The sequence below is a fragment of the Bacillus rossius genome, assembly GCF_032445375.1.
Source record: "Bacillus rossius redtenbacheri isolate Brsri chromosome 4 unlocalized genomic scaffold, Brsri_v3 Brsri_v3_scf4_2, whole genome shotgun sequence".
Classification (NCBI taxonomy): domain Eukaryota; kingdom Metazoa; phylum Arthropoda; class Insecta; order Phasmatodea; family Bacillidae; genus Bacillus; species Bacillus rossius.
This window is the reverse complement of record NW_026962011.1, coordinates 7,276,468-7,304,332: the sequence shown is the minus strand read 5'-3', so window position 1 is coordinate 7,304,332 and position 27,865 is coordinate 7,276,468. Positions and strand designations below refer to the sequence as shown.

The 27,865-nt window shown below is 35.4% G+C and overlaps 1 protein-coding gene across 3 annotated transcripts in view; it reads right to left on the bottom strand.

Annotated features, from left to right (window-relative positions):
- Positions 1-441: 441 nt before the first annotated feature.
- LOC134542415 (farnesol dehydrogenase-like) overlaps positions 442-27,865 on the bottom strand; it is an 84,225-nt gene continuing 56,801 nt past the window's right edge. The window contains exons 5-6 of one of the 3 annotated variants that reach the window (XM_063386628.1): positions 2,700-2,849; positions 540-677 (exon numbers count right to left, since the gene is read on the bottom strand). In XM_063386628.1, coding sequence (XP_063242698.1) covers positions 636-677; positions 2,700-2,849 — 192 coding nt within the window. In that variant the 3' untranslated portion in view covers positions 540-635. Of the gene's footprint in view, positions 2,850-27,865 lie in introns of all 3 variants that reach the window. The other 2 variants (XM_063386627.1, XM_063386629.1) reach the window with 2 other exon arrangements.

The following is a 27,865-nucleotide window of genomic DNA, read 5'->3' as shown; positions in this document are numbered from 1 at the left end:
GTACACTCGTTGAAATTGCAATAATTCTAAGGTTTTTTCAACGAAGAATCCACCCCAAATAAATGGAAAGTTCTTCGTAATATCAGGTAACTGCGTCTTCATAGAAAATACGCCGTATTTCGACCTCTGGGTTATGTTTTTATGGTAACCACACACGTAGAAGAAATAAGAATGTTTTTGCAGGATTCTTATTAAGTTTTTGAATGTTTTGATAGTAAGCCAATATTATTTTCGTGGAATCATTTTGAAAGCCAATTTATTTAGTACCTGTAAATTTATTAAGATAAACGCAAAGTTACGAAGATCCCTGGATAATTTGTAACCAGAGTTCTTCGTAACTTTAAGGTGAAAAATTTTAATAGTGTACTAGATTGTTCGCTTGAAGTACACTTCAGGTGATAAGTTTCTGTTTATTGTGTAGTTAGCTCTGAATATTTTAAGAATCGTTTAGACCCACTCAAAACAACGTTATTGTACTGAACTTTTTTGCTGTTCACAAATTTAGTGGCAAAATGTATAAGGTTGACTGAAATAAAACTCAGTATTTTTTTTTTTTTTGCTTTTTATCACTTTACATATTACAGAAGTCGCACTGATTGCAATTAAAACTTTTATTATTACCATTTTGGTACCTACTAATATCTCTCTCCAACCGGTCTTATTATAATCTCGTGAACCTGAAAGATGATAAGCAAAATATGTTATAAATTAATTATAATGTAAAATGAATTTATAATACAATCATTAACAACCATGACATCAGTCAAACCTTATATAAAATATTAACTCTATTTTATTTTGTATATTAATTTGTGTTTCTTATTTAATATAACTTGATCGTAACAACAGGTAAACAAAGTAATGTAAAGTTTCAAATGACGTAAATGTAATGTTTCATCATTTTATTTACATTACTTAAACAAATTAACTAACAATTTTATCTTTACATTTGTTCTGCATAATTAGAAGTAGTATTTTGAGTATTTCTGGTTGATGCAAATAAGAAAACTATTAGCTATTTACAAAAATTAAAAATTAATTCAAAAACACATGCTCGTAAGGTATTGCATTTTTAGTATAATTTTACCATATGCTATGATATTTATTGTTATCAAATAAGTCAAAAGTAATTTCATATCATTGTTTATTTTCAGCAGCATACTTTGTTCTAGTGTTATTCAAAAAACACTATCACAAGAAAAGTGTGATTTTGAGCAGTAACAACGCATAAATTATGAAACTCAAAGAAATGTGTTGAAGAATATCTCTTTGATCATCTAAGTCCACAAATTTAAAAACTTCATGGGGGAAAAAAGTAGCTAAATGAAATCACAAAGCCCTAAAGTAAAGTCGTTAATAAGCAATTAATTAAAAAATACACTTTGTCCTTTTTGAAACTTGCAATCTGAAAGTTAAAAGAGTTTTGATTTTTCCACTTATCAGATCTTGGATTGAGACATTTGTTGAGACCTCCGTAGCGCAGTCTGCTTTCAGTTCAAGGAGTTCTGGGTTCGAGTCCCGGATAAGCTCGTTGGTGGTAAACATTGCCATGTTCCACCAAGGTTATCTGGATTCGATTCCCGGCGGAGGTCATTGTCCAATTATTTTCGCGGGTGAGAAACGTGTTCGGTCGTTGCCCCAAACCGCAGGGGTTTTCTCGGGGTACTCCCGTCACTGCTTCGTCCTCACCTCATGGACACCTCCGTCGTCTCTAATGACCTCGACGGAACGAACTTAAGGATCGGTCTCAAACGCAATGCGGATCTTTTAAGGTTTCCCGTAATTTATTTATCCAAGAGCTATTTCTAAAATTCATTTTTGTTCAGCCACAAATATTTTCAACAGCTATTCATTAAGTTTAATTTTATGGGCATAAAAAGTCGTGCAAGTACCATTACGAAGTCACTTGCTGGCATTTTTAAACCCATGATATTTGTGGCAGAACAACAAATGAAATCGAGTTAAATTTCCAGAAATAGCTTTAAAAAAAGCGAAAGAGTCTTTCAGTACTTAACAGAGATGTGTAACATTTAACATCGGTAACGATCAAATTCACGTGTTCTCATGTTGCAACTAAACTTATAGTACAAAACTCTGACCCTAAATTTATCGTATAATTATTTAAAATAATGCCGAGCGTGATTAATATATTAAACTTGTGTATTCTGCTATGTACATTTAATGACGCGAATCAGACTTAGTTTCCGCACCCGCAGCCCGGAGCAGCTACTAAAGTAGTATTGAATCGTTAGAATTGCACAGCGAAACTTTAAACTATGTAATGAAACAACTGCGATAAAAGCGAAAAAAAAAATACTTAAAAAAAATTCCAGATACGGCTTTGGACTTTTTTTTCCGGCGAATGAATTTTATTAAAAATACTGGCCATCGAGTTGAAATTAATTAAACAGTTAAGGCTTTGTGAAGATTGGCCGTGTTTACACATTACCTACAGTTCCATTCAAGAAATTACTCCTAACAATTGCATGTGCCAAAAGCTAAAAAAAAAAGTTACACATCAAAAAAGTCGTGCAAGTTATGTTAATTACTGAAAACACTTTCGGGCCTTTTTTTACACAAATGAGACGGTGGGTAACGAGTTGAATTTTTATAAATAGCTTTCGAGGTAAAAGAAATGACGTAAATAAAACATGTGAGGAAAAGAAAAGAAAGCTGGGATGCGAGGCAGAGAGGCCCACCTGCACGCGGGGCGGGGTCCCCAGCGCGTACAGCGCCGCCCCCGCTATGTCCTCGGGCAGCAGCAGGGGGTTGGACTGCACGAAGCCCGCCTCCAGCTCCCTCTCGGGCGCCGTCAGCAGCGGCGTGTCCACGAACCCGGGGCTGATGCTCTGCGGGACACAGTAACAACACGAGGAACATCCTCAGCTTCCAGCTCTAACGACTGCTCACAGATGAAGCAGCGACTATTCCGTAAGCGGTTTATTTCAAAGTCTTTAAAAACAAAACAAAAGCATGTATAACCCAGCAACTTTGTAATAATTGGCCTTGGACATTTCCGTTCCGCGCAGCACCTCCCTCCCTAACTTCCACCCCTTCTTCCCATCCGAATGGAGGGCCACTCCTCCCTCAAGGACCAAGGACAACGTACACGAACACACTTCACTCTCTTAGCGATGTGACTGAAAGGTATTCCCGCTAACCCAACACCGTATCGTGTAATCCGACCTGCGAAGCACTATCCCGGGAGCGGCGTATCCAGACAGCGCACAACTGGCAACTGATCCCCTCCACTCCAATCCGCTAGAATCACGTGACCGCCGCCTGACACTGGGGTCTGCGCAGGTTGAAAACAAAGTTGCCGGAATATAACATCATAGCTCTCGGGACACTGCATTTGGTAGGAGTAATTTCGTGAATGGAATGGAAGTCGCATGGAACGGAAATGTGTGATCCCTGTGCTGCCACAGATGGCACCACGGTGTTGGCACTAACCAGAGTTTTCAAATCCAAAGGAAAACCTTTTTAGAGAATTGAGTTTTTGATGAATTTTAATAAGACAAGCAGTATTTTAACTAAAATTCCTGGTCGAAAATCATGTATTTTTTTTTAGTCTTTTTCGTTTTTATCATAGCCGTTTCTTTATATAGTTTAAAATTTCGGTCTGCTAATCAATAGTGGTCAAATACATGTGTGTTATTCGTTTCAAAAAAATTTTGTTTTAAAACCAATTTTCGTAAATACTTAACACGCTCGGCATTATTTTAAAGAATAATAAGTTCAATTTCGTGTCCGAGTTAGGTTTATAATTTAACTAGCTGCAGTACCCAGCGTTTCCCGGGCTGAACACAGGGTGAAGGGGAACTGTTTAGAGATCAGATGCAGTTAGTAATTGTCTTCTTAATTTGAATGTCAAGTGTGCAAAATAATTTATATCACTTTCAGATCCCGACAGACGTTGTTCTGCCAGTTTATAGTTATTTACCTGGTCTGTATGTAATCTATACTCTATAAAGCAATATAGAAAAAAATAGGAAAATAAGGGATTACTAATATTGAAAAGATCTATCTAGCTAATGCTCGGCATGCATTGCAATGCCTCATTCAGTTTTGTTTTGTAATATGTTTGAAGTAGTTACACATATACAAATAATCTATCCATGTCTCTAAATATATATTTATCTCTATCTACATCTATAGTCCTATATATCTATGTATCTCTCTATCTGTATTTATCTCTTTATATCTACATGTATACCTCACACTATCTCTATGTATTCTATATTAGGGTACTGATTGCTTCGTTGTTAATATCACACGGGTGTTTTTTACTTTTATGGGAAAATTAAGAATGATAAGGCATCTAGTGCGTGGCAACAATGTTAATAGGCAATAAACTTCTAGCGCCTGCGGCATTGTCAACACACACTTCGTACGTGTACTGCATGTTTTATCTAACCCCCTCCAACGCATTTGATTCTAAATTGGACTTTTAGTAAGGATCCCTAATGTTATTGATAATATAATATAGCCTATAGCCTTCCTCGATAAATGTACTATCCAACAGTGAAAGAATTTTTCAAATCGGACCAGTGGTTCCTGAGATTAGCGCGTTCGAACAAACAAACAAACAAACAAACTCTTCAGCTTTATCTTAATATATATAAATCTCGTGTCACAATGTTTGTCCTCAATGGACTCCTAAACCACTTAACCGATTATAATAAAATTCGCACACCATGTGCAGTTCGATCCAACTTGAGAGATAGGATAGTTTAAATCTCAAATTATAGTCGCAATTTTAATTTATTGCTATTTATTTGTCTGTTATTATTTGACAGTCACAATTATCTGTTAACTCCAAATGATTCTAACAGATGTCGATACCTTTCGACTGGGTTGAGTAAGTAATCAATAGATGGCGCTGCTATGGTAAATCTACGAACGTGTCATATAAGCTACATTTTAACAGCATAATTACCACGTGTTGTTGACGCTATAAAATTAATTAAATTTATTTTGTAGTGAACGAAATACCGTATAATTCAATTATTTCCACTTTTTAAATTTTTGGTGTTAGCATGTTACTTAGACTGAAGTGTAAATTGAATTCATATTATAATGAAGATAATACAGTGAAATTAATCCTGTTTTTTACTTATTTGTACTTCATTGATCAAAACTTTATAATTTAATTTGAATATATGTATGTAAGTATTATCACATAATTATAAAAGTTAATTAGAATGATTTTCAATTTTTTTTTTTCAAATATTTAAACGATTAATTTATTATTTTCAGTCAAATGCCATGGAAAAAATCTAACCTCAACAACGCGAGCACCAGAGAGGCACGACGCAAACGTATTAAAAGAGCCCATCAGTTATATGTATGTAAGTATTATCACATAATTATAAAATTTAATTAAAATGTTAATGCAAAAATGATACACAATTTCCTACACTTTTTCAATAGTTGTACAAATATTTTTTTTAATGTTTTTATTTAACCTCTATTAAAAAATATTTAGCATGTTTAACTCCAAATGATTCTAACAGATGTCGATACCTTTCGACTGGGTTGAGTAAGTAATCAATAGATGGCGCTGCTATGGTAAATCTACGAACGTGTTATATAAGTTACATTTTAAGAGCATAATTACCACGTGTTGTTGACGCTATAAAATTAATTAAATTTATTTTGTTGTAAACGAAATACCGTATAATTCAATTATTTCCACTTTTTAAATTTTTGGTGTTAGCATGTTACTTAGACTGAAGTGTAAATTGAATTCATATTATAATGAAGATAATACAGTGAAATTAATCCTGTTTTTTACTTATTTGTGCTTCATTGATCAAAACTTTATAATTTAATTTGAATATATGTATGTAAGTATTATCACATAATTATAAAATTTAATTAAAATGTCAATGCAAAAATGATACACAATTTCCTACACTTTTTCAATAGTTGTACAAATATTTTTTTATTGTTTTTATTTAACCTCTATTAAAAAATATTTAGCACTTATTATTTCAATGTGCTATGATAACAAGTTTTTCAGATTTTTTTTCTTATATTTAAACGATTAAATTAGTATTTCAATTCTTATTGAAATTATTATTTAAACTCTATAATTTAAATATGTACATGTCAGTATTATCACATAATTATAAAAGTTAATTAGAATGATTTTCAATTTTTTTTTTCAAATATTTAAACGATTAATTTATTATTTTCAGTCAAATGCCATGGAAAAAATCTAACCTCAACAACGCGAGCACCAGAGAGGCACGACGCAAACGTATTAAAAGAGCCCATCAGTTATATGTATGTAAGTATTATCACATAATTATAAAATTTAATTAAAATGTTAATGCAAAAATGATACACAATTTCCTACACTTTTTCAATAGTTGTACAAATATTTTTTTTATTGTTTTTATTTAACCTCTATTAAAAAATATTTAGCACTTATTATTTCAATGTGCTATGATAACAAGTTTTTCAGATTTTTTTTCTTATATTTAAACGATTAAATTAGTATTTCAATTCTTATTGAAATTATTATTTAAACTCTATAATTTAAATATGTACATGTCAGTATTATCACATAATTATAAAAGTTAATTAGAATGATTTTCAATTTTTTTTTCAAATATTTAAACGATTAATTTATTATTTTCAGTCAAATGCCATGGAAAAAATCTAACCTCAACAACGCGAGCACCAGAGAGGCACGACGCAAACGTATTAAAAGAGCCCATCAGTTGGCAGAACAAATTGAATCAAGAAATCCAGCTCAAAGAATCAGGACAGCAGAAGGTCATGCACAAGAATCTCAAGAACAGTGTAACGAACGTCTTCAAGAGAATATCATAAGAACAAGAGCAGCAGGAGAACGAGACATAGCCACAGTAGGAGCACAGGAACAATAATTTCAATTTATACATGTAAGTAATATCACATAGTTTTATAAAAGTTAATTAATATATCAATGAGAAAATGGCACAAAGCTCCCCACACTTTTTCAATAATTGTACAAAAATTTTTATATTATTTTTATTTAACCTCCATTGAAAATTATTTTGCACTTATTATTTCAATGTGCTATGATAACATGTTTTTCAGTTCCTCTTTCTAATATTTAAACGTTTAAATTATTATTTTCAGTCAAATGCCACCGAAAAAATCTAACCTCAACAACGCGAGCAGCAAAGGGTCACGACGCAAACGTGTTGAAAGAGCTCAGCAATTACTAGAACAAATCGAAACAAGAAATGCAGCTCAAAGAATCAGGACTGCAGAAAGTCGTGCACAAGAATCTCAAGAACAGCGTGACGAACGTCTGCAACAGAATATTACGAGAACAAGAGCGGCACGAAAACGAAACATAGCTACAGTACGAGTACTAGATCGACAAAGGCAACGGATCAGCCGCTCATTAACACGTGCATCATTCGTTCGGCTTGCCTTTGAATATGCACCAGATATTAACTACTCAGCGCATTCAAAAATTGCTATCGGTGGAATGGATAAAGTATGTCAATATTGTCAGGCATTGAAATTTCGGAATGAAGCAGCCGGTATGTGCTGCGCATCAGGAAAAGTTGTGCTGTCACCTCTACCCGCTCCGCCGGAGCCTTTATTATCCCTTCTTACTGGCAATTCAGATGATTCCAAATTATTTTTGCGTAAGATACGCAAATTTAATACTTGCTTCCAAATGACGTCATTTGGGGCAACTAAAATTTGCGATCGTGCATCCGATGGACGTAATTTTGAAACTACATTCAAAATTCAAGGCCAGGTGTACCATAAAATCGGATCACTGATGCCAATGCCTGATAACAATCCGAAATTTCTTCAAATTTATTTTATGGGCGATTGTGAAGAGCGCGTGACGACTCGGTGCCTGTATAATTTTATTGAACAAGCAGAGGAAAGAGCAATTGTGATATTATTGGAAAATTTTTTAGAAGATCACAACTAATTCAATTGATCAAAAGAGTTTCGCCACGACTGCAAAATGACAATTATCAAATCGTCATAAAAGCCGACAAAGTACCATTAGGTGAACATGCTGGTAGATTCAACGCTCCAACTGTTGATGAGGTTGCTGTTATCATGGTTGGTGATCCAGTTGACAAAAGATCTATAAAAATTACACGGCGAGACAACACTGTCAGTACGATTTCGGATCTACACCGTTCATATGACGCACTACAATATCCATTGATATTTTGGCAAGGACAAGATGAATATCACCTTAATATCAAACAGTATGATCCAAATACCGGTAAGTTTGACAATTATCTATTTACTTTCTTACTGTATGTATAGATTTTAATTTCGTATTGCATTTTATTTTTTATTTTTTTAGGTGATTACAGAAATAATAAAGTTAGCTCAATGAACTACTACGCACACCGAATAATGGTTAGACAACATCAAGACAATTATATCCTTCGATATCGTCAGCTGTTCCATCAATACATTGTTGATATGTATGCTAAGGTCGAAAGCGAACGCTTGCGATTCCTTCGATTCAACCAGGCAAAACTACGATCGGAAGAATATATTCACTTACGAGATGCTGTTGCTGGAAACATCGATGGAAATTTAAATCCCAATGACATCGGTAATGCTTTCATTTTACCTTCAAGCTAAATCGGCAGTCCACGGAACATGCAGGAATACATACAAGATGCGATGACTTACGTACGTCATTACGGCCGACCGGATTTATTTATTACATTCACATGTAATCCGAATTGGGAAGAGATACAAACTTTACTATTGCCAGGACAACAAGCCATTCATCGTCATGATTTAACTGCACGTGTGTTTAAACAAAAATTGAAATCCTTAATTGATTTTATTGTTAAATATTCAATTTTTGGTATCACACGTTGTTGGCTGTATACGATAGAGTGGCAAAAGCGAGGTTTGCCTCATGCCCACATTTTGGTTTGGCTTAAAGATAGAATCCGTCCTGAAGAAATCGATCAAATAATTTCAGCCGAAATTCCAGACCCATTAATTGATCAAGAATTATTTGATATTGTCACCAAACACATGATCCATGGGCCATGCGGTGCTTTCAACATGACGTCACCGTGCATGGAAAATGGAAAATGTAAAAAAAACTTCCCAAAGCCGCATACGAATGACACGATCTCGGATATTGATGGTTATCCAATGTATCGCCGCAGAAGTACTGAGAATGGTGGCCACACATTTACAATGCGACTGCCGAACTTTCCAAATCAAGTTGAGTTTGATAATCAGTGGGTGGTACCATACTCACCACTACTTTCAAAAACTTACAAAGCTCATATCAATGTTGAGCTTTGCAGTTCTGTTAAATCAATTAAGTATATTTGTAAATATGTAAACAAAGGCAGTGATTTGGCCATATTTGAAGTACAAAACATAAATAAAAATGACGAAATAGCACGATACCAAATGGGCAGATACATTAGCAGCAATGAAGCTATTTGGCATATTCTCAGCTTTCCCATCCACGAAAGAGATCCTGCTGTCCAACATCTGGCAATACATCTTGAAAACGGTCAACGTGTATACTTCACTGAAGAAAATGTTCTCCAAAGAGCGTTCGAAGCTCCGAAAACGACTCTAACTGAATTTTTTACATTGTGTCAAAAACCTGATGTTTTTGGCCAATTCGCGAAGACATTGGTGTATGGTGATGTTCCACGTTATTTCACATGGAACAAATCCAGTAAAAAATGGGAGCCACGGAAACAAGGAAAACCACATCCTTCCATTACAGACATATTCAAAGCTAACACATTGGGGAGACTTTACACGGTACATCCAAAGCAACGTGAGTGCTTCTATTTACGTTTGTTATTGGTGAATGTTCCCGGACCAACGTCTTTTGAATTTTTACGAACAGTTAATGGTCGAGTATTCAATACATACCAGGATGCATGTCGTGAACTGCAATTGCTAGAAGACGATAACCATTGGGACTTAACGCTTGCTGATGCTGCGTTGACATCAACACCGAATAACATTCGTCAGTTGTTTGCAATTATTTTGACGACATGTTATCCCTCGCAAGCACAAACTTTGTGGGAAAAATATAAAAATTGTATGACAGAAGACATCTTGCACCGAATTAGACAAACAAATCAATGCCAAAACATAGATTATACACCAGAGATGTACAATGAAGCATTGGTCTTGATCGAGGATTTATGTGTTCTTATTTAAAATTTACCACTTAATCATTATGGTATGCCATCACCTAATCGTCCAGCCACCGACTTAGTCAATACCGATTTACAACGAGAAAATCAATATGAACATGGAAGTTTAGCAACAATTATCATGAACAGTGAACCATTACTGACAGCAGAACAAAAAATTATTTATGATCGGATTATGCTGGCTGTTGCTGCTGAACAAGGCGGTTTTTTTTTTCTTGGATGCACCCAGTGGAACCGGTAAGACATTTTTAATATCGTTGATTCTTGCCAAAATACGGTCGCAACAAAAAATCGCATTAGCAGTAGCATCGTCAGGCATTGCGGCTACTTTACTGGATGGTGGGCGAATAGCACATTCAACATTCAAGCTGCCATTGGACGTTCATAATAAACCAGATGCAATGTGTAACATCAAAAAGAATAGTGGAATAGCTGCAGTGTTGCGGAAGAGTTCTATAATAATTTGGGATGAGTGCACAATGGCACACAAATATTCACTTGAAGCATTAAACAGAACTATGCAAGATTTAAACAGCAATAATAAACTTTTCGGTGGTGCTATCTTACTTTTGTCTGGTGACTTCCGGCAGACCTTACCGGTTATACCTCGCTCTACTTTCGCGGATAAGATTAATGCATGTTTGAAACAATCATTCTTATGGCGAAGTGTTGAAACACTTCGATTGACCATAAATATGCGAGTACAATTGCAAAATGATCCATCAGCACAAATATATTCCGAACAACTACTAGATATTGGGAACGGTAAAATAGAACTGCAACCAAATACGCAATGCATTAAACTACCAGACAATTTTTGCACTGTTGTTCAGGATAAAAATGAATTGATTCAGAGTATTTTCCCGGATATACAGAATAATTATTTGAATCATGAATGGCTTAGTCAACGGGCGATTTTGGCAGCCAAAAACGTTGATGTTGACGAAATTAACTTCCAGATACAACAGTTGTTACCAGGCGATCTGATGTCTTTTAAATCAATCGATACTGTTGTTGATGAAAATGAAAGTGTAAATTTTCCGATTGAATTTTTAAATTCATTAGATATCCCTGGAATGCCACCACATAATCTTCGATTAAAGATTGGTTCCCCTATTATTCTCCTCCGTAATTTGAATCCACCTCAATTATGTAACGGTACGCGTTTGGTCATCAAAAAGATCACCGGAAACATTCTTGAAGCAACCATTTTGGCTGGGAAGTTTAAAGGAAAAGTGGTCCTGCTGCCACGTATTCCGATGATACCATCAGATTCTACCATACCCTTCAAAAGGCTACAGTTTCCAATTCGTTTAGCTTTTGCCATGTCTATAAATAAATCTCAAGGTCAAACAATGTCCATTTGTGGTTTAGATTTGGAAAATCCATGTTTTTCTCATGGGCAACTATATGTTGCGTGTTCACGTGTTGGGAAACCGTCGAATCTATTTGTGTTAGCTAAAGACAGGTTAACCAAAAACATTGTGCACCGATTGGTGTTAAATTAAATTGAAATTGAAAGTATTTATAATTCAAAAAAATAGATATTAATGTTTAAAAGTTTAAGACTGTCTGCCTTGCCTACCTCATTCATGAGTTTAAGCGTCACATGTTATTTACTGTATTATACTGTAATATACTTATATTTGTTATAAAATTAAATGGAAATATTAAATCTGATAAATTTTTATTTTGTACCTATTGATTTCTGCTTAATATCAAGTGTAATAACATTTTAATTAATTGTGTTCAACGTACTTCCCCTTCAAATCTCAATCCAGTGAATTTGTATACCAACATCAACATTTTCGTCTTAGTTCGTAAATAATTTCATTGTACTAAAGGGTTATAGTAGTAGAAAGTCAAATAAGGAGATCACCATATTACACATTCTCTTATTGTTCCTCTTAGATTGTTTACTATAATGTAATATATCAAAAACTTTAGCCACAGCAACGCGTGGCCGAGTCAGCTAGTAATATTAGTATAGATTTTAAACTTGAGAACACATGAATTTGCTCGTCACCGAGGTTCGATGTTACACATCTCTGGCGAGGACTAAAAGACTTGCTCACAACTTTTGTTGTGTATTTTTATATTTTATTCTCTTTTCCACTTTGGAAGGTGGACAGCTTCCCCCCTCCCCAAATAAATGACTTTAGGTGTAACAAGATATTCGGCTCAAAAAAATTATCACCCGCACAATTTCTTTCATTTCGTAACTTTGCTAGCTTATCACCCATGAAAATATTTGTAACTTTGTAAGAAAAGTTTGTGATGAATTCCAAATGTCCTTTTCTTCAGTAAGTAATCTCGAAAGTGGATATGTAAATTAGTCTATTTTTTATGTACATGGGAGTGGCGATTTCTAATTTCCCGTTTCAGTGTACTCGGATATATTTCTAAACTTGATGAAATCACACTCTCATACTTTCCACTACAATATGAGCACCTTCTTTTTTAAGTATATTTTGCCAACTTCCACATTTTCAGTTCCATTGGCTGTTATCAATGACGTAATAAAAACAAACTTTTATTTTTACACCTCGTTAAAAATAAACTGTTGAATGTTTTACAACTATTGGATTGTAACCAAATAATAAAACGATATATATTTCAATGATTAAATTTAATGATTGCATAATATAACGTTTAAATAAGTTATAATTAGCTTAAACTTGTTAAATATTTTCGTTCTAAGATTTTGTTACAGTAGTATATAATAGGGCATCCGGGGACTGGGTTCTGGGTGTGGAGCCGAGAGCCGAGCCACATATCTTGGATTGTGACGACACGACGGCCATCTTGGATGAGCGTAACGGGACAACGCGTAACGGGACACAGAGTAACGGGACAAGTAGAACATTGAACTTTGACCCTCAAAATACGCCAAAATTGGGCAAAAGTTGCCCAAAATTCCTCAAAAATCGCCAAAATTTACATTTCTGTGGAAAAAAATTCCGCCAAAAAATCTCGAAAAATTCCACAATCCAAAAATTAGGATTACGAAAATCCTCAAATGTTAATTTGTCTTAGAAAGCACCGAAATGCCTGAAAGCGGCTTAAAACTCCTAAGAGAAAGCCGCTTAAATGCCGCCAACCTTGAAAATAAGGATGTCACGGCAGCCATTTTAAAATATGACGTCATAGTTGCAATTTGCGTTACGGCCGCCATCTTTAACATTTTTATTTACTATCCGATTTTAATGGAAAAAAATTTAAAATTTATAAAAAAAATTTAATAATAAAATTTTAATAAATTAATTATAAAAAAATTGTACTTATACGACACGGAGCTCGAAGTCCTCGGTTCGAACCCGACGAGGACAAAAAAATTTAAAAAAGGCGACAGAACCTTCCCCCGCGGTGGCTGCTGGCATATTGACTCCCACCACTTTTTTTTCAAAGCATATATAACGTCAGGTAAATTGACGTCACGTCCACCATCTTGTCCTCGTCTGCTGGAAGCCAACATCATTGTACCGTCGGTGAGAGTGCGCTGATGACATGTTAGTTTAATTCTTATCTGCTAGAGTGCAGTAATCATTTATTACTGTGACACCCGCCATCTTGAAAATTGGCCGCCATCTTGAAAATCCGTAATTATTTAGCTAGAAATTCGGGAAAAGTTCCAAAATTCATTAAATAAATCACTCATTAATTTACATATTGATTCGATCGATTACTGTCCTCGGTTCGATACCCGATCGATGCAATAATGTTTAATTTTATGTAAAAAAATAATAATAATTTCAATAAACCATGGTCAACATTCGTAAAGAGACTTTAAATCCTCTACTACCATCATCCTATCAGACATCAAGACCACCATATTGGAAATTCGTAATTTTAATGCTAGAGATTCGGGAAAAAGTTAAAAATTCATTAAATAAATTTCCAATCTATATACTGATTGATTGGGTCGACTAAGGTCCTTGGTTCGATCCCTAGCCGATACAAAAAAAATTAAATATAACATCAATTTAACATAATAGTAACAGGTTTGAGGAATTAAACACAGCAAGTTCTTTTACAAACATAATATTTATTACATAATTTCTATTCTACTACAGGATCACTTACGAAAGCTAGCAAATTTATAATCAATCATTTAGTTCCGCATCGGTGTGAAATGACTAATTCTTAGCTCCAATCGGTTTATACTAGACAGAGTCCAACCAGAACCTTTACTGACATAGTTCTCCTCTTCTTGACAGAGTTTCCGGACACCGTGTTTAACAGTTTGCTTCACATCGTTAGAACTGTAAATTACTGCAGCCGATGTCTTGAATGAACACTTTTTCACTTTGTCATCGAACGGATATGGCTTTCCATATAGACAGTACAACCACAAGTTATATTTTAATGGACCGTTCGTTGCTACGTCATCAGTAAGCTGATTGATTATGTTCTGTCTGATATCATTAAGAAAAGTACAAATGTCCTTCGACTCACCGAAAGTATTTAGATAATAGTAGTCCTTCAATGTTCCACGAAACGCAGTCTGCGCCAAGTAGAAGCCATTATCGTTCACTTGTAATGCTCCGAACACAGTCTTAGGTTTAGGTCCATGTTCAGACGTCATAGCAATCGGTTGCTGCGCATCTGTTTTTTGATTGTACGCTCACTAGCCTTCAATCTAAAGCGAGGAGTCGAAATGTCTGCAGGTAATTCAGCAGTAGGCACACGGACTTCACCTTTACATATTTTCGCATGTAGTCGCAAACTATCAATTCGAGTAAACCATTCATGACAATCATCACATCGAAACTTTATACGAGAAGGATTCTTTTTGCATTTGCTCCGCTCATGTCTTCGTGCATCATGGGAAAATGTGAACGACATATCACAGTAGCTGCAAGGATACCGTGCTGATGTAGACGAACCTTTCAGACCCGATCCAGATATGGACGTTGCAACAGTAGTACCATTTCCAGGCATACTCTTATGAACATCGACGCATCGCTGTTGCACCGAAACCTTTACTTTCTGCCGCACAGCAGGACCTTTACATGTCTTCATGTGCGTTTTCATATTATCTTTTCTGGCAAACTGCTTATGACATTTCTCACAAACAAACATTTTACGATATAGGTTCTTGGCACATTCTCTCTTCTCATGCCGTCGAGCATTGCTGCTGTTTGAGAAAATCTTGTCACATTAACAGCACCGATGTTCGTTAACTGTAGTCGATTCGGCATCCATTGAAGTCTCCATCGAGGGCGAAACGAAGTTCGTCGAGTTTTCCTGCACAGCCAGCACTACCGGCATTAAAGTCTCTTCTGCTGGTGGTATCGCGTCTGATGAAGTCTCCTCCAGTGTTGTCGCCGTGGTTGTCAACGGAATCTGCTCCTTCTCCGTCGTAGCTGTCGTCAAGGTTCCCGTAGACGATGGTACAACCTCCATCGAGTTCGACGTTAAAGTCGGTAAAGATGCCATCGAGTTCGCAAGAACAGGTAATTACGTGATTAATGCACCAGAAGAAACAAACTAGGTGATCCGTACACCGTCGTCGTCAGTTACAAACTGAGCAACCTGCTGTCTAGGACTCGCTTATATACATGCACCGGATGGAATAATACGCTAGTCAAATCAATTACAATTTATTATAATAGGGTAGACTGGGGGAAATCGGGTCAATTTTTTGAAATTCCTGAATAAGTATAAAACCAAAATTAATTTACCATAAAATTATCTACAGTAATATCAGTCATACATTTATGTAAATATTTACATACATACATTAGCAAACATTCCTTACGAATTGACATTAAACTTGATAAAAGGAAAATGAAATGTTTTGACCCGATTTGGACAGAAGTGGGGTAAATCGGATCACAAGTGGGGCAAATAGGATCAAAAGATTTTATTTACTGTTTTGACAGACACATTCCGCATACAAACTGTTTACACTGAAAAGCATTGACACAGCGCTCATGGTACCACATTTTGCAAGACTAGCACTCAATCCAGTATCCAGCAGTGCAGCTTCTGATGTCTTTGTATGCAATTTGGCACATGTTGCAGAGAAAATCTTCCTCATCATCCTGGCCTTCTTCCAAAATTTCCAACTCGGATGTGTTTTTAGTTTTTGTTCGCTTCTTCGTCTTCAGAAGTTCAATCTTGCTTTGCTTGGAACTTAATTTAACACCTGCTTCTTGCTTTTCAATTTCCTGGATTCCAACAATGTGCGATTCTCTTTTGACAGTAGCCTTAGAGAAGCAACGGTTTTTCGTTCACCTATTCTCTTTGGTGTTAATTTTTCCGGTGTTGGTAACAGGCATGTCACTTCTTCTGTGGTGCTCCTTCCACTTACATCTTTGGCAGTGAACTCGTAATTATATATTTACAGGGATAATATTTTCATTATTTTAACATGTCCTAAACTTTAATATTATTATAAGTACTTACAAATTTTAACTATAGTTAAAGTTATGTGCCTTAAATTCATTTTTTCCACTTATTTAGAATAGGTCTTAACTTAAAAATTGAGAAAGAAGAATAAAGTGCTTCACAATTTATAGCAAATATAAGAAGCGACCCGATTTCCCCACTGTATGCAGTGACTCGTTTTACCCCAACGGCAGCGACTCGAGTTACCCCATTTCGCACTTTAAAAGAAAGAAAAATATTATAAATTCTGTAAAACATATAGAGCTTCAGTAATGTAGAATAATTTTAGTGGGGTACATATTTTCGTACTCCATTACTTAAACTACAATACTATTTCGAAATGCGAAAGTAAAGGCTTATTTGAAACAAAATAAAACTTACATTGTTAAGAAATTTCCACTTCAGGACTACACAGGTTCGGGTTCATGTCGCACAAACTACCAGAATGTTGTTACAGACGATGTTCGCCTTGTAGTGGACGGTTGTATAGACAGATAGCAACACTCTTTGGTAGGTTCCGTAGACTCCAGTTCATTCTTTCGGCCCAAGACAGCAGATCTTATTACGATGACCCGGTTTACCCCATGACCCGATTTCCCCCGGTCTACCCTACTAGAGTCAAAACAACATTAAAAATAGAAGCACCATCAACAAAATGGAAGCACATTTGGAAGCACCGACAACGAAAAAGCAGCACATTTGGAAGAACCGACAACGAAAAGGTAGCACCATCAACGAAAATGCAGCACATTTGTCATTGACTCCAATATTCATTGGCTCCAATATCCATTGGCTACATTAATTCGCTCGCTCCAATATTACATTGGCTCCAATATTCATCGGCTCCAATATTCATGGGCTCCAATATTCATTGGCTCCATCAGTCATTGACACCAACAGTCTTTTGGTTCCAAAAGTCTTTTGGCTCAAAATATATTTGGCTAGAATTCTTCGAGTCTAAGAGACTATGCGGCCACATGGATACGAGTCTTAAGAGTGGTATATACCCCCTTTTAAAACCAGTTATACATGCGTCCACTACTAGCCTATTTTCTCGAGAATTATGATAGCTACAGCTTTCAGATTATTAATCTGACGAGAAAAGTAATGCAGTTTTTCCAATATAGTTTTATATTTTGGAAATCGTGACGCAAAATATATTGAAAAAAATGGTAAAAACAAGAAATTCGTTGACGAATTTCTAGTTATTCGATGAGAAAAATGAAAATTTGAATCTATATTGGAAAAGATTATATTTTTCTGAATAAAATGGTATATTAAAAGTATAAGGTCACAGCATTAAATATCTGTGTATTTGGTTAGGAAAACTGGCTAATTTGGCATTTTTAGTGTCTGCCTTGTGCTGCTCGACGGGAAAGTTGACGCCAAGCTCCGGGAAGACGAGCAGGGTGGGGATGACACTGACACGCCTCAACGTCGCCCGCGGTAGGGGAAGTGCTGATCTGTAACGGTGATAAACCTCCTCCTCCCTTCTTCCTCCTCCCGCTACACAGCAACACCATTTCTCTAAAGGATTCATAGTCCAGGCATTTTATGAGAAAAAGGGGTCGATTTATGGACAAATTGCGAGAAAAGGTTTTACTATATCAAAATTTGCAGACAAATTTGTAGAATAACATATCCAAAATCCACCGAAATCCACTTTATTTTGGTAACGTTTTTCCCGGGATTTGTCCCGGAAAAATGCGGAATAAATTAATAACTGTAAAACGGTGCGTTCTACGAAGAAAGGTATAGACACTAAAATTAAAGAGAGCCAAATTTACCATAACATATCAAAATTTTACAAACATTCATTAATAACTACTGTTTTGTTTTCTGGAATTCGTCACGGAAAAACCTAAAATATTGAAATAAATTGAAAATGGCGCATTTTACAGCATGTTTCAGGACAAAGTTAAAGTAAACAACGATTTTCATAGTATATTGCAAATTCACAAAAATCAACACAAAATAGGTTTTTGGTTTTCCAGAAAATTTCCTGAAAAAAAAAAGGACAAAACGAAAACGTATCGTACGTCAAAGAAATTCGTGACTAAAATTAAAGACTTTTTTGTATTAAATATAATTTCATTTCAACAAAATCTGCTCATATATATAAATATATATTTACATATGTATATAGTTTTTTTTGTGACTCGTCCTGGAAAATCTTTAAAAATTCAATAAAACGAAAACGGAACATCGTATTGAAAAAGTTTCGGTGGGACAAACAGAAGCACACAAGATTTCCTATACCAGATCCTAAATTCACTGAAATCTGGTATATAGATTTTATTTTGTGATCGGCCACGGAAAAAGTATTGAATATGTAGGCAAAATAACAGAAAGCATTGTATCCCATGTAAAATTGTCGGATCCGAACTATATTTAATTTCCATAATATACAAGTATTTTAAAGTCACTTAAATTATATTCCTTTTTCAGTTAGTGATGTGTTAAAACGTTTTTGAAATCTACCAAAAAAAAATCAGACTCATTTCAACTGCTTATTGTTTGAAAGAAAAATTTGACACGTCCATTCTCACAAAACATATCATACAATTAAATTTACACAAGATTTCCAGTGACCTGTATCGAGAAGAAATAGAAAAATATACACACATTGGGATGCACTCTGTAACACACAATACTGAATAAATATGCATTAGGTAACATACATAAGTACTTTAATTTAAAATATAGGTTACCTAAACAAACATCAGCGTGATTTTATATTTCTATTAATGTTAAACTGATCCAAAAATTCGGAAAATAACCTGCATATCAGCTCGAAATGTTATTTAATAGAATCATCCTGTTTAAGAGCGTTATATACCCATTTTTAAAACCAGTTATACATGCGTCCACTACTAGCCTATTTTCTCGAGAATTATGATAGCTACAGCTTCCAGATTATTAATCTGACGAGAAAAGTAATGCAGTTTTTCCAATATAGTTTTATATTTTGGAAATCGTGACGCAAAATATATTTTAAAAAATGGTAAAAACAAGCAATTTGTTGATAATTTTCTAGTTATTCGATGAGAAAAATGAAAATTTGAATCTATATTGGAAAAGATTATATTTTTCTGAACAAAATGGTATATTACAAGTATAAGGTCACAGCATTAAATATCATTGTATTTGGTTAGGAAAACAGGCTAATTTGCATGGATATGTAGGAACACCCTACCTAAAAAGCCGTCACAGTAATTGCAGTCCTCGGGAGGTAATTCGCGCCGGTTTTTACAGGTTGATCCATGACAGTTTCCACAAGCCGAAGAACATGGGATGCCGTGTTTCCTACAACTGCAGTTGGATGCACCGCAACCATCTTCGTTGCAAGTGCACCTGATTACCTTCAAAAGGCATTCCATAACTGTTGGCTTGTCTGTCGAAATTGGCAAATTGTCTCCATCCCCATTCTTCTGGATTCATCTTAATTCCCTTCCATTCTTGTATCTGATAGAAAACCCTTAAGAAATGGAAACGAGCTGAAGCACTAGTTGGAGGTAACTGTTCTGGTTGTACACATTTAGAACTAGTAGCTGCATTCTCACTTAACACTTTACAACGCAAAGTGTCGAAAGTGTCACTTCTTGACCCATTGTACAGGCGTACTACAGCTGTTCTGCCGATTTTACAGTGTCTTCTTTTGACACACTGGGAATGCTATCTGAAAATACTTTCGCAAGTTGCCTGAAGGCACTGTCATTCTGGAGAAGATCCAATATTTTCCCCTTTATACCATAGATGTGTGATGTCGTGTCACATCCCATGAATGCATGACAGAAAAGAATATTACTACAAATTTCATCACCGAGCTTCAGCTTTAGCTCCTTAATGTGATATGTTTTCTTCTGCCTTTGTTCACTTTTTAAACACAAACAGTTATGTGATTGTGAGCCAAAATATTAGAGTAAAAGGACAAGTAAATCTGTGTCTGTTCCTATAACTATTGTCAATTGTTCTTTTGCACATTTAAAGCTTCTTGGACAATGTAAATATCTGCATCACCTGGTGCTTCGACAACAGGACATTTTCTTCGCGTACATGTATTGCTAATAACCTTAAAAATTGTCCTTTATTTCGCTCGTTCAAAAAAAAACATATCTTTACGGAGTGATAGCTGCATTTCTCCTGTGAATTCAACTACAGGTGATGCATTACCTCTTGCTCTTCTAATATGTGCTGTGTCTTTAGTACTGTGAGTTTTCCCATATCCATCAAATACAGTAGTTGCTAATCCATAATTTTTCAAGATGAAACTCACGTACAGCTGAGCGATCTCGTTGTATGTTGCAGTATGGGACCAAGGTAACTGATGAAGTAAATATCCTCCGTCAATGACATATTTAATTTAATTTTATATATTTTATCGTTTGCAGAGTTATAACACATGGATACATAAAATCACTCAGTACAAGGGAATGGGAATTCAATCGTATAAATAGTAACTACATATACCAGGACAATAGTACATAAATTTTAAGCACATTTTGATAAAGGTCAATTATATAATGCAATTTTGTTGCCCTTAATTTAATTCACGATTTATTTTGAAGTACGGTGCACGGTTTCCGTTTTTTTTTCTTTCGATAAATTTTTTCCGGGACATTTCCTGGAAAACAAAAAAAAAACAATTAAATGTTGATCTGTGTTAAATTCTCATATATTATGAAAAACATTGTTTACTTTATCTTTTTCCTAACCCATTATACTGTAAAGTGCACAATTTTCGATTTATTTCATTTTTAATATTTTTTCCGGGACTAATCCCGGAAAACGAAGCAGAATTTATAAGATGATTTTCTTGAACTTTGGATATGTTATGGAAAAGATAATGTTCTTTAATTTTTGTCTCTACAGGTTTTGTCGTCAGATGCACCGTTTTTCAGTTATTATTTTATTTCGCGTTTTTCCGGAACAAAACCCGGAAAAAAGTTACCAAAAGAAAGTGGATTTCGGTGGATTTTGGATATGTTATTCTACGAATTTTTCTGTGAATTTTGATGTAAAAAAAACTTTTCTTGCAATTTGTCCATGTTTTTTTCATATCTTTCCTGGACTATCATGGCGAGTAGCTTGAAAAGAATCTTCACTCGGTAGCAACCTACATTGTACAAGATTTTTAAGTCTGTTGATTCGTTCAATGGTTCGTTAATGCTGTTTGTGAGCTTTCGCATAATATAAAAAAGACGCAATTATCTGTTAGTCGGTACGCATGAAAAAAAAGCAAGACAAACGAATCGGTAAGTTAGGGCGACTTTATTTAAGTGCGAAACGGAAGAAAAGAAGAGCAACAGCTCTGATGGAGTACCAGAAACAAAGGTAAGATATAGCGATACCGATATTAATTTTTCTTTTATTAATGTAAAAGAACACCGGAGAATTCCAAACCCGGCTAAAAACTATTTTAAGAAACATATGTTACAAATTAGTTTGTACAATGCATTAAATTTTTTAGAAAAATCCGAAGAGTTGAAGAATATGGTGCAGCACAGTAACTGATCCCCAAACGGCTAACTTGACGGCTCATTTTTCTTTACCAAGATAAAGCAACGCAGAGAATGAAAATATGGTTCTGAATCCTGATGAGGAGTAAGTAGCCAGTGCTTTATACTACACAAACTGCGAACTGTATTTAACGATAACATTTAGAATTAGAATTTTATTACGTTCGGAGTCTAATGAAAGGCTTAAATTTTTCATATAAATAATTTTCAGTCCAGTAATTAACTTCTATGGATTTGTTTTAGGAAAATAATATATATACGCCTAGTGTTACGGACAGATTAAAGAAAAGTTAGATACTCGTTATTACTTTTGTATGTAAGTCATTGGAAGTTATTATGGCTTGACGACCATACATACGTCATCGATTATCAATTTCAATTAGTAATTTTAAAAAGTGAACTAATAGGGCATTAATCCAGTCCTAGAAAAGTCCATGTGATGTGAAAAATACTAGTGCTATTATAAAACAAGCCGAAAGATAATTAAATAAATCAGTATGGGCGAAGTTATGAGGGTGGGGGAATAATTGCGAGAATGGAAGGCAAGCTATTGATGACTCACTGTGTTCGGTTCCAAAAGACAGTTTCTTCATCCCCCACCTCATTTCCCTTGTTTGAGCGTGTCTCAGTTTACAAATGCGTTCGACTATCAACAAATTATTGTTACTTGTGGTAGCCGCTTGGCTGGAAAAATGCCAGGAATCCTTACTGCTGTATGTTGTAATATTCAACTGCGTCATTGGGTGATTTTCCATGTTTCCTTATAAAAAATATTGAGTGCGAAAAATTTTCCCCTTGTAGGCTTTCTAGTAAAGGACGATATACAATATGGCTCTCCTGCAAACAAAACATTCAGTAAATATATGATGACATAAATTATTATTGTTCCACGTAGGCATTTCTTGTTTTTGAATGTTACTTGTTTCTATGCAAGTTTGTACGTGCATGCATGTGTATGCCCGTATCTCGTGCTGTACTTACATTCTGGAATTAGACTTGTCATATTAGTGTACAATAAAACTCTCTTACATCATATCCCACACTTACTGATTAGTTTGCGAACAGTGGTAGTGTTTATAGGCAGGATTATAGAATTAACTGAATATGTCACTACCTTTAAAGAGAAATTCATCAACATTTTGAGCGGAACACACAACTATAAAATTGTACTCAAATATTAGAGCCAAAATAGGAAATTTCGTTACTTTTGGAATTTTGATACTCGACATGTCACAAATATATTTTGTTTTAATCTTTGCAGGACAGTCACCAAATCGTACGCCAAACTTCAGCCACCAATCCAACTGCTGGAAACGGAAGCCGGTGTTTTTCATTGGTCCACGGAAGTGTCTGACACCATCATCATAGAAAACAACATCGTTGAAAACTTAATAAAATGACGTATGAAATGAGCAGTATTCAACAGGAAAGAGAGGTATTTAGAACAAACATTTATCGCTGATTTAGAATTTTTGTAATAAAACGTTTGAACCTATTTGAAGCCAACAACAACCTGCTAGAACCTAGTAAGAGCCATAATATACTCTCATGACATACTTAATGTTCCATCAGTACAACATGGCAGGCAGTCCGAAGAAATAGTTATCAAACAGCTAGAAGACCAGGAAAAAATTAATATAAGTAAAGCTGGTCTTTTTATTGACCAAGAACACCCATTTCTTGCCGCAACATCCGATGTCCTTGTTGGCGAAGGCCGTCTCGTAGAAATTAAGTGTCCTGCTTCGGCATATGGAATGGACATAAATGAAGCCATGCGAGAAGGCAAAATAAAGTATTTGAAATATTCTGAAGAAAGTCCTACTGTCATTTCATTTAAAAAAGATCATGAATATTTCTATCAAGTCCAGAATCAGCTTCACATAACCAGAAGGGATATTTGCTAGTTAGGCATCTGTACTTCGAGCCAAAAGAAATTAAAAGTACCTATTGGAAATTTTCAGAGACGACACATTCTGGAAAGAAAAAAATGGAGCCAAAACTCGTTTTATTTTACACACTATGCGTTCTTCCGGAATTAGTTGATCCTAGACACACAAGAAATATGGAAATTCGGGATCCACCGCACATAACAGAGGCTATCAGAAGCCATAAGATAAAATGCATGGGAAAACGAAGATAGTCCGAAACAAAACCGAATATTACACCCTGATTACATTAAACGTGAACATTTTTCAAGCTTTTGCAGAACTTTCAAGAAAATGTTGGTCTTGGATAATCATTCAAACTAATTTTTATAGTGACCTGTTTGATTTATCAATCTAAGTCGCCTGCTCACTTAGCTTCATAAACTGTCACCTTTCATACTGGAAATTATTCTTGCTCATTGTTTCCATGAACCTTCATTTATAGTATGCCAGCACCTACATGTGCATAAGAAAGTATAGGCCGTGTGGTCACGTTCAGTGCCTACCTATAGAATCATTACCGTAATTATTTTGGACATGTAAAAAAATAAAATGTCTTACCTATAATGTAAGTTTTAAAGCTGAGTTAATCTTTCCAGAATGGTTAAATGCTCAAGTGAGCAATGGTGCTTCAAAATTATAGAAGACATTGCTTGTTTAGCTGAATAAATACTGAGGTGGTCGTAACTGTTACTTAGTTTGAAGGAAATAATTCATTTGGCAGCCAATTGAGAAATTTGTAAAATTTGTAAATGAGAAACAAGAGAATTTCCTAAAAAGAGTGTTCGGTATGCATAAACTTCTTGTCTTGTAAGTCCTAACAAAAAGGAGAAACGAAATAAATTTCGTTAAATAATGTATAATAGCGACCATAAAAATATTTTGCTTCAGTGGTAAGCAAAATTAAATTCTGTGTTTTGTTGTTTTAAAAGTGTGTGTGCATTAAATCAAATAGTATAAATGCCTGTCTAGTTAAAAATATAAAGCTTATGTACATTTTTTGTGCGTCACAGGTAAAACCAATTTGTGTGTATTTCTACTAAACTTGTTTAAATAATCTGTTGTCGTTTACTGTATCGGATTTATAAAATTATTTCTATTTAAGCATTTGTTTCTCTTAAGTACCTCTCTAAAGGCCATCTACATACTTTTAAGATTGTTGGACTTTTCTGCAAACAGTTTTGAAAAAAAATTTGTGATGTAAAAATATTTGTGTTTGAAATGTCTATTATACCGTACAGTTTTTTTTTAATTTGTCTTTCTTGGAAGTAAATCGTGCGCACGTTGGTTTAATTTATAGTGCTCTTTTTAAATTTCTTTGTCTTTTATAACATAATGAACATTGTCTATTGGTGTGAAACAAAATGTATGAATTACATGTGAAATAAATACATGTTTTTTAATGTGTAATTATGTAACGATTTCTTGTATAGTGCCTTTTTCTACCACGTCCAAATAAAATATATGCTACCTGCATGATAACTCATTGCCATGACACAAGTGAAACAATTATAAAGGAGATTTTTCCATCTTATAAAGTCACGAACACTTTTTTTTTTAAATAATACATAAGATGTATGTATTTCGAAACGCTTTTACAACTATCATTGACAGATGCGAGTTATAAAAAATACATAACATCGATTCGGGAAATATATTTAACTTCGGCAAGATTTGTTTGCAGAATAAGGTAAGTTAATGTTTCTTGGAGGATATGTAACGTTTAATATCCACGTGACTTCGAAAATTACGATGTAATGTCACTTTTCCCATTTCATGTAAAAGTTTGTGTTTTTAGCAAAAACAAAGTAATGCATTTTATCTTTTTTTTTACTTATGAACTACTAAACACGCGTAAAAAATATGCTACCATTACGATAAACATACTTTTCGCGTTATTTGACATTTGAGTTGAATGAAACGTGTGTAGCCACTGTTAGCTCGCGCGGCGCTCCGCTCCTACGGGGAAGGCAGGCAGGCAGGTAGCAATGCTGTCGAGACATCCCGACCCGTACCGCGCCGTCATGAGGAGGGAATGACCACGGAGTGAGGGAGGGTAAACCGAGTCTATCCCCTCCACCGACATCATTTCGCCAGGACGCGCTCCTAGTAGGCCACTCCTCCAAGGCTAAACTCCGCCCAGGCTAGAGGTATTTTGTGCTGCTCGCGCCGGATTCTGAGTAGCCGCTTCCCTATATACCACTCTTAAATGATCTAGCTGGTTACGAGTTATACATGGCTTGCGAGACTACAGAGCTACGAAGCTTCTAGTACACAAGTTTACGTGACTGCGAGGATACAGGACTACAAGTCTGCATGAGTACTTGACTACGAAGCTACTCGTCTACAAGGCTCCTGTTGCCGCATCTGTCTTCGACGGAATTTTCCTCTTTTGTTCCAACTGCTCCATCAGCATCGTGTTATAAGATTACAAGGTTGCTTGCTTACGTAGCTTCAAGTCTACGAGGCTCCAATGCATCATGACTACGAGACTACGAGCCATGAGGTTACGAGTCTATGTGATTGCGAGTCTTCAAGGTTACGTGATTGCGAGGCTATAAGACTACGAAGCTTCCAGAACGCATGGTTAGGAGACTACGAGGCTACAATTCAACGAGGTCCCAAGACATCATATCTACACGACTACGAGCCATGAGGTTACGAGACTACGTGACTGCGAATCTTCAAGTTTACGAGACTGCGATGCTACAGAGCTACGAAGCCTCTAGAAAACGAGTTTACGTGACTGCGAGGATAGAGGTCTACAAGTCTGCATGAGTTATTAACTACGAAGCTACTCGCCTACAAGACTCCAAATGCCGCATCTGTCTTCGTCGGAATTTTCTCTTTTGCTACATCTGCACCATCAGCATTATGTTATAAGATTACAAGGCTACTTGCTTACGTAGCTTCAAGTCTACGAGGCTCCAATGCATAATAACTACGAGACTACGAGCAATGAGGTTACGAGACTATCCGATTACAAGTCTTCAAGGTTACGTGATCGCGAGGCTATGGGACTACGAAGCTTCCAGAACGCATGGTTACGAGACTGCATGACTAATTGACCCCGCGGTTACGAAACTTCATGTCTCTAACTGTCTACAATAGCACTATTCAGTAGTGAGAGTTAATTTATCTCATGCAAAGGTACTTGCTGCAAGTAGTTCCGCTTTTCAACATCAGATGACGTCACGTGTTGCTTGCAGGTAAATAATATTTATTTCTTTTATGCGGGATGCGGGATGCTCACTATCGAACGCATAAGAAGGATGGCTTCGATAGTCTCCAAGGAGAAAAAAGTTCCTCCTTCCTGCTAGTGCTTCTCAGATTTCTCACGGTCCGCCATCTTGGATCGCGACGTCACGTCGGTCATCTTAGATGGGTGTGACCTTGACCTTTGACCAAAACCGCAGGAATGATCGCAAGCACACGGATTAACCATCAAAATATTGGCACGAATAATCAGGAGCACACGGAGAAAACCACCATAATATTGACAAGAATAATCAGAAGCACACGGAGAAAAACGACTAACGTTTTCTTTGATATTATAAAATTACAGGGGAAAAAAATTTAAAAATAAAAATAATAAAAAAAATTAAAAAAATACATAAACTGATTCTGCTAGCTTGTAAAATTATCATTGTTGTGCAATGAAAGAGTTCTTGTACAAGCCAGAATTTTATGTATTTTTTTTTATTTCTATATTATTTTTATTTTTAAATATTTTTTCCCCTGTAATTTTATAATATCAAAGAAAACGTTAGTCGTTTTCTCCGTGTGCTTCTGATTATTCTTGTCAATATTATGGTGGTTTTCTCCGTGT